The sequence below is a fragment of the Frankliniella occidentalis genome, unplaced genomic scaffold, assembly GCF_000697945.3.
Source record: "Frankliniella occidentalis isolate FOCC.00 unplaced genomic scaffold, Focc_3.1 Scaffold29, whole genome shotgun sequence".
Lineage (NCBI taxonomy): Eukaryota > Metazoa > Arthropoda > Insecta > Thysanoptera > Thripidae > Frankliniella > Frankliniella occidentalis.
In genome coordinates, this window is record NW_026267159.1 from 69,397 (window position 1) to 77,945 (window position 8,549).

Here is an 8,549-nt window from a genome sequence, read left to right on the forward strand (position 1 = left end):
TGTAGAAAAAAATGAGGCGGCGTGCTCACAGGCGCAGAAAGAAAAAAAAAATGCCATCGAGCAATAAGCTTGCAACGCGAATTCCCCATGAGATCGCCGTCAGAATGGGTGAGTGGCATACTGCTATAAGGCAACCGGTCTCCTTGCCTCTCACTCGCACCCGGCAGCCGCTCACTCGCTCTCACACACACACACTGCACCGGCTGACCAGCCAGGGAGTCCAGGATGATGTCAGCGGGGTCACCGGAGTGGTCCGTGCTGCATCCCTGATACAAGTGTGTCAGTGCGACCCTCTTCCCCCACCGCGGCGCGCGAGTGCGAGTGAGACGGCTGCGCGCCCCCTCCGCCGCGCGATGGGCCGGTGGGTGGGGGCTCCCGGAGGGTCCTCTTCTCGCCGCCCCCCTCCCCCGCCCGGCCCCCGCCCGGCCCCCGCCCGGCCCCCGCCCGGCCGCCCCGTGGACCCCGTGCCTCCTGGGACAATGCGGCGCCCAGGACCCCGCATTCACCACACAGCTCCCCGGGAGTGAACATCACGCCATGAGGAATACCATCAGCTTAATCGGTAAGTCCTGATCTCCCAATGGCTCTGCCCATGGCTCTGCCTGGTCCTCTGCCATGAGGCCCCGCGTCCCCGGGACTTCCCTGCTCTGGTTCTTTAACCCGGCCTGCCTCCCGCGTACAAGTCTCCATCGGCGCTGCACACGCCTCTTAGCGAACAAAATGTGCTGTGCTGTAGGGAAATAAAAGATTTTTGAGAGATATTTACTGAAGCTAAAGCTAACCAGTAGGTCGTAGTAAAGTCGTCCACCTTTCACTAGGCCGGTCAATCAGCCGAATAAATTTCTTTCGAGGTCCCTGCTTGGGTTTAGTGTGGTTTTGGGTCGAAAGTCAAAGTCGGATTTCAGTCAACATCTGACTGCAAACATAAGTTGACAAAATGGGGAGGACTTGGGCCATTACTGCCGCCTCATCACTCTGCGTGGGCGGCGGTTCCTGGGGATGCTGACTCAGGCCGGATCCAGGACCGCACAGCGACACAAGTGGCGGTGACAGCGCAACAAGATGAAGTGCAAAGTGTGTGCGTGCGTGTGTGCGCGAGTGAGTGCCTCAAAGTGTTGTGCAACAAGTGCCTCAAGTGGACTGGACACGGATTACCTCGACGTCATCGCCCTCGGATTACCTGGATTATTTCATCTGCTGTGCCTCTACGGGACTCCGTGTGACTGCACAGAGTTTTCTACAAAGGACTTGTTATACGATGTTTTGTTCGGCTTTGTTACTTCAGTTATGATGTATTCCGTAATTTTCTTGAAACTACAATACTGATAAAAGGGATTTTACACGTTTGAAAGGAGCTTCAGCTTTATTGAAAAGATGCAAAGGCATTAAAAAAAACAAAACAAGGCAATTCTATTTACCGCCATAAAGAACCTTTGAACGCTTTCCTAAAGAAATTGCACTTTCATGCTCTTGGATTGGTGACTTTAACTAAAATGTACTACCGTTTTTATACTGAAAGAAACAAAACCATTGTAATTCTAAAAATATTAACTGTCTAAGTTTAGTTGTACAGGGGTGTAAAGCGACAGGATATATAAACTCTTGTGACTGGCAAGTTATGACAAACTCCTAGGTCTATTTAAAGTAATCAATACTGTTGAATTATTCGTGTACATAAAACTTGGAAAACTCCACAAAGCTGCTCAAATATTGTATCGCTTTATTAGTAAATTGGTTTGCATAGTTCATGCGTCAAAGCTTTAGCAAATTGCTTTTGTAACAAGTCCCTCGCTAAGAAAACAAAATGTACTTTGACAAAAAAAGTTGTAACGGTTTTGTGGATCGGGCTGTGCCGTGCTGGCCCAGCCCAGCGCAGTCGCGGCGCCGCGCGCACGAAGCACTCCGGCCAGCCCCACCGGCGCCTCGGGGCCGGGGGTCTTCACGAAGCTCTCGAGTCGCTGATTGCCCAGCTTAAGGACGGCCGGGCCGCGCTGCGCTGACGAAATCGATTTGCTGGACACCGCGCTGCGCTGCGCTGGGTAACGGCGAGGTGGCGTGGTCCCGACACACGGAGGGTCATAGGGGGCGAGTCGCAGCCTTGGGAGTGCCGCCGAGGGAAACTGCATTCAATTGACGGGACGAAAACCGCGACCGAGTACTTGGGGGACAGAGCTATGGTCGGGGATCTACATAAGTCACGTGTGTGCAAGTTTGAGTGCTTTTATAGTGGCCCCTCTAGTGCATTGTAAATAAATTCTAATTCCGTGAAAAATTAAGTAAATTAGATCAGAGTTCCAAATAACGGTCAATTTGAGATTTTTTTTCAACGCGATCGAAATCATGAGCAGGTTTTGGTTTTGATACGTAAAATAAGAGTGTTATACATAGGAAAGTACAGTGCTATATATGTTTAATTAACTAGCAATGCGTTATTTATTAAGTAACTGCTAAGCAACTACAATTTTTTCAGGAGTAGAGCCATTATAATGTTTGGCAATAGATAGCAAGTTAAAGTCAACACGTTTCTGTTAAGTTTCTTCGTAAAATCACAATGTATTGGTTAAATTGTATAATATTTAATACGTAGAGGTCTTGTGAGAAAATTACCGAAGAATACGTTTTCAGTTGGTGTTGCTTTTATCGACTGTGTTAAGAAATAACCAAATATATCTAAAGAAATATGTCAGGATTTGTTTCTCCAGGGTATACCTGGAGTTCAAAATACCATGGCTCATCTTTAGCTGGCTTTAATAATTGTCAACGACATGTGATGCAACACCGCGGTAATTTCACTCGCGTATAAATAATTAAGATTACATCGAGAGAAAGGAGAGCGCGCCGAGCTGCGAGCGAAACCCGATTCCCCCGTATGACCTTTCCGGGGCGTGGCGGCGCGTGGCCCGGGCGAAGAGGAGCCTCTCCTGCCGAAACTCGGCGGCGCGACAAATTAGGGGAGTGCAAGGCGGCCGGCCCACGCCGAGGAGCGCCGTGGATCAAAAAGTATTATGCCGGAGTGTGGCGTCATCCGGGGAGGGAGGAGAAAGCATTCCGAATTTGTGGAACAGTGTGGGAGGAAGAACAGTGGGACAAGGACGGGACGGAGAGGGGGCACGGCAGGCGGGTCCAGCCCTGTCAAGACGGATTACCGTAACGCCTTGCTCTGAGAGGACGCCGAGTGTAATCAGAAATACGGAACGAACGTGTCCCCCCTTTCTAACCATGTAAACGAGAAGCTAGGCAACGAAGGCTCTTCGTATCTCTCTCTCTCTCTCTCTCCTCTCTTTCTCTCCCTTGGTATCCACACGAGATGCCAAGTTGCCAAACACCGCTTGCAGAAAGGCCTATCTCCCTGCGCCTCTCCCGAGTCTAACAAGACGCTAATCACTGATTGGTCTGACTCCAACCCTGACTAGAAGCCCCATGGCACCGTAAAAGCAATGTTTGCTTATTTCAGACTCGTCAGTTTCTGCTCGTCGATAAGAACTCCAAGTCAAAACAAAGTGTCATAAGACTTTTGCAAGTTTTGAGTTTAAATCCTAACGTCACTTTTTGTATGGCAAATGTTTCAAAGCAGTGGAAGGGGGAGCGACGCGCTTTTCTGGTTGTGGTGGTGACGAGACTGTTCGTTACAATTTCATTCCATCATATCTGTCTTCTTCACGCCTCATCTCGCCGCAGTTTAACAGCTATGATGACGACCGTCTGGTTATGTCTCAACCAAGCAGTTTGGGGAGCACGTGTGGTTTCGGTTTCTTTCGGGGGGCGTTGCGCGCGCCGGCGTGTGTGTGTGTCAGTCATCATTATCCCCGGATCCCAAGGATGAGCAAGGCTGGGCTAGCCCCCCGGGGCACTCGTGTGCTCACAGCTCACCACGCCGAGCCGCATCGCCGCCGCCGCGGCTGCTCAGACATGAGTGTCACGCGCAGTGCACGGCCGCACGCAGGCCACGTCACCCACTTAGCGTCTCAAATTTTTCGTGAGGCGTGTTTCGTGTAAGTGAAGCGCACCATGGGGAACTGCCTCTGACAAATTTTACGAGGCAAGCGGCATGGAGCCGTATAAGATTATGTAGTTTGCATGCTGCACCACGACGCGCGGCCAGCAGCAGCAGCAGGCCCCTGGCCACGCATCACAAAGAGGCATTAGAGGTCGACGACTCAGATTTTTGGTGCACATGAAATATCTGGAGTACTGTGGAATATATGGAATATTTTTGGAATGTCTGGCAATTCTCTGTGGAATATTTGGAATACCTTTTGGATTTTTTTGGATTTCTGGAATATTTTTGGAATATTTCTCAGTATGTACATGGAATATCCGAGTGGTCCACCCCTCGGGCAATAGGCAGTGAGGCCACCACCAGCCCCCCGGGCGTGCGCGTGCATCAACAAAGAGCCAATAGAGGCAATGAGGCTCGACCCGCGATGACACACAAAGGGGCATCATCGGCGGGATGGTATCAGATTTGATAATGGAGCTTTCGTAACGCCGGCCATTAGCCGAGAGTGGACACCGCCCCCCTCACGGGCCTGGACTATACTGTCCTGGAGCCCGCAGTTATTTGGATTGCCCGAGAGCCATCTCGATGATTGACCAATCTCCGAGGGTCCCGCGGGGTCCCGAGAGGTCCCGCGCTGCCGACTGACTGACTGGCCGCCTGTTCCAATCGATTCGTTTACATTTCGCGTCGTCCCATCCCGACTCGGGTAAACGTCTCTCCCGATGTTGCATTGCCCCCCCCCCCCCTTTTCCCCTCTCTCTACGATTCATTTGTTTGACCCCAGCCAGCGGACAGCGCCGCCAAGCTCCTCCCTTCGCCTCCCCGCCTATAGAGGCTATTGTCATGATCGACGTGCAATAGCGACAGTAAATTCTAGGTTGTATAACGCTAAAAGTAAATCGCGGGTATGTAAGAATTTCTCTTTGGTTGTAGGGGTGGTGAGAAGGTCTTTAACAAAACAAACATTCTCGTTTCTTCACGTTGGACCTTGAATTTAGCATGAGCCATATCGCACACACAGTCGCACTTAAATGACTAGTGCCTCTGACCCCCCCCCCCCTCCACGCGTTAGTTCTCATGGGAACACACTGCCTGCCCGCAGTTACTCAACCACTAATGTTTGGTCCAACTCCCTGGCCGGCTATTCAAAACGCTCTCAACAGTCTAATTAAGTGGCTCTGCGCGGCGCCAGCAGCGGCGGCAGCTTTCACTGGTCAGACACGCGCGTGCGCGTGTGTGAATTACCGCCCATACGTATGGAACTCGCGCTCTGGCGATGTCAAACGTTTTGCTCACACTTGTCCCTGCAAACGCGCGTTTGGCGCGTCGTCACAGTCGAGATATCGGTACCGGAGCCCCGGCCTGGCCCGGCTCGCCATAAGGAAGTAGCACGTGCATGTGTGTGTGTGTGTGTGTGAGCGCGTGGGCATTGTGACCCGCAGCGACACGGCACGGCGGAAGTGCATCGCCCTCCTCGGGCGATGTTCGATAGCTCTCGATACTGCGTGTTCGATATATGTGGCAGTACCGGAGGAGGAACGGAATCGATTGTGTTCCGATCAGTTCTCGCGCGCGCGGGGAGGGCTTGCTTGCAGCTTGCACTACACCGGCCGGCCTGCCCGACCTGGAGAGTATAGTCGCTGTTCGCACAGCACTGCTTCCTCTCTGCGCCTGAATCGGAGCAGAGGCAGTACACTGCGAGGAACTGGAGCAAGTGGTAACTTACGAAAGTTTTGTTTTCGTTTGTTTTTCTCAATGGCGCGTTTCTAAAACGATTTGCGTTTGCCATGCGCGGTCATATGAGGGAGCGCAGAGGCTATTGGGAGAGTGGGGTGGTTTATTCTTTGTAATTTACGCGACCCGAGGATTGCCTCGGGGGATGCTTTGCAGCTGGGCGTGATAGAGGCGCGTATTATGAACGCCTGAAAACATAAACGAAAATTAAGAAAGTTATTATCCGTTGTTGAGCCGCGCGCCTCGGCCCCGCTGTTGCGGCCCGGGACGTATCTCTGTCTTCCCTATTGCCGAAGTGCCGCGCGCGCCGCCGGGTCGGCAGAGGGCAGGACGCTCAAATCGCAAAAGCCATAACCCCCCCTCGCGCGCTATACTTTCTCCCTCGAGCGCGCATGTGTGTGTGTGTGTGTGAGGGTAAGAGTGCGACAGACGAGTCGTTTTTTTTCGTCTGCCTTTTCGCTCTTATCCTGTGCTTTTGTTTCTGCCATCACATGTACGCGACCGCCAGAGGAGGATACCGCGAGCGCAGGCAGCCGTTCGGGACGGATCGGTTTTATGTCAGGCGGGGGGTGCGGCGCGCGCAGCAGTGCTTCACGACTATAATGAGCGGCTTCGGACTTTATATTTATATTGATATCGGATGGCTTTAGGACGCGCGGCAATACATCTCTCTCTCCCGCGGGACAATGCGCTGCTGATGGTCATTATTGGCAGGCAGGAAGTGTTGTTGGTGGCTGGAGGGCTCATGCTGCTAGACTCTGCAGCGGCGGCGGCGACGGAAGATTGACAGCTAGGAGAGCGAGCGAGAGAGTGAGAGACACGGATACGGCTGTGATTCATATCTCACCGTCCATGATGATTCGCAGAAGAAGAAACAAGAAGACGCTCTGCTGCGCGCGGACCGACCGACCAACTGTCAGAGAGAACGTATCGTAATTACAAACTCATATCTCTCTGTGAAAGGCGAGGCTGGCGGGTCCAGGGGGGGCTCACACCCCAAGCCGAGGCGGGGGTAACGAGGCCACCTTCGAATCGGTGTATCGCGGGGCGGCGCCGTTGGGCAACCGCAACACGTCCCACGAGAAAAAGACAGACAAGCAGCAGAGAGACTGCACCGCCAGGCCGGGGGCATTATGAAGCCCCTCTGGGACGAGTGAGGCACAGCTGTGCAGAGGGTAAGAGCAGCGCGCGGAGCACAAGAGGTGACGACCGCCGAGGTGTTTTTTTCTTGGCACCCCAGCGTTCTCTCTTTATGGTCCGAGTCAGAGAACCAGGCTAGTTCAGAGCACAGAGAAAGACACACATACCGAGACTAGGCAAGAAAGAGAGATAGACAAAGAGCATGGTTGCAGGGGGGTTGTGTTGTAAAGTAAGGCCATTGGCTTGTTTTTTGGTGTGTTTTGAGGCATCACTCGCCGTGTGCTTCTTTTCGTATGCCTTTTGGCGCTTCTTTTTATCTATTGCGCTTTTCGCGTGGCCAATGTCAGTATGCTAAGGCGCTAAATATAAAAAGGCAAACGTAATATTTCTCAAAACAATTTTGAAAGTTGTGGTGTAATAGGGCTGTTGATGACTCCTAATGACAAAACACGCAAAATGCCATAGCATGGTGGGTATTGCTCGGTTTCATATTTTCCATTTCGTGGTTTTTTCCCCTCGCCTTCCACCTCCAAAGTGGCCCGTGCGTAAGGTGGTGCCACACATTTCGCAAGTCGTATACGCGCGCCGCAGAGGCACACACACGTGCCGCACCGCGCTGGGGATGAGCCCGAGAGAGGCGCTCGTTTTGAATGAAAGGTGAACCTTGTTTCTCGGGCCGCGAGCTTGTTGGGGGGCCTAGCCTAGCAGCGGGACCGCCTCTTGCAGCCTTACGTCAGCGCGCGCCTAGGCGCTGCTATTAGCCCCCCCTGGAGTAAGGGCGCCTGTACCTGTGTGTGTGCCGTATTGTGTGAGTGTACGCCGAGCAGAGCCAGCAGGGGCCCTAATGACTCTATTAACACTAAGAGGAAGATAACCTGCGAATAATCAGAGTCCCCCCCGGGGAGGGGTTGGGAGAGCAGCGAGGACACCGGCGGCGCGGCGGCAGAGTTTCCCATGGATCCCTTGGCTGCCAATATAATCATCATCACCAGTAGCCACCTCCTCCTGTCCTGGGAGAGGACGGCGCCCTCGCGTCCACTCGCCCGCTCGCTCACTGGGCGCGCGTCCCCAAGGACGGCGGCGGCGGCGTTGCTTCGCCTTCCCTTCCCCCGAGCAGCCTCTGCGGGTCCGTCATTACTCCCGCATGAGGCCGTGTCCAACCCCGTCCCGTCGTACCGTCCCGCCGCAGCAGCGCCAAGGCGACAACGACGACGACGCTCACGTGAGGTTGGGTACGTCCATGCGAAAAGAAAAAGGACTAACTTGCTTTAGAGGCTCAGCCATAAACACACGCGAGGCTGAGACAACAACCTTTAACGGCTCCTCGCGCGCCACGTCCGGGCCATTGTAGCGGTTGTTGTTAAGGGTACTCGGCTTAATGTGTTGACGGTATCAGTTGGTGTGTGTGTGTGTGTGTGTGTGTGTGTGTGTGTGTGTGTGTGTGTGTGAGTGTGAGTGAGTGCGCATTCTAGGGGAGAACGACCTTCCTATTGTGCCGCGTGTTTGTCTTGATCTTCCCGGGATGATCTAATGACCATCGCGGTCGCTCAACTCAGCATCCGGAGCAGCCGGGAGGTCCCTATCCACCGCGCAGGAAGCCAGGACAGGGGGGAGAAGGTGTAGGAGTAAAGGGGGGAGAGGGGGAGAAAGGGAGGGAGGGAGGTGGGAGGGTGAG

At 53.4% G+C, this 8,549-nt stretch overlaps 1 protein-coding gene across 2 annotated transcripts in view; it reads left to right on the plus strand.

The window, feature by feature from the left end:
- Positions 1–494: 494 nt before the first annotated feature.
- LOC113202197 (putative mediator of RNA polymerase II transcription subunit 26) overlaps positions 495–8,549 on the plus strand; it is a 31,642-nt gene continuing 23,587 nt past the window's right edge. For both annotated transcript variants that reach the window (XM_026416310.2, XM_026416314.2), the window contains exon 1: positions 495–562. In XM_026416310.2, coding sequence (XP_026272095.2) covers positions 538–562 — 25 coding nt within the window. In that variant the 5' untranslated portion in view covers positions 495–537. The remainder of the gene's footprint in view (positions 563–8,549) is intronic.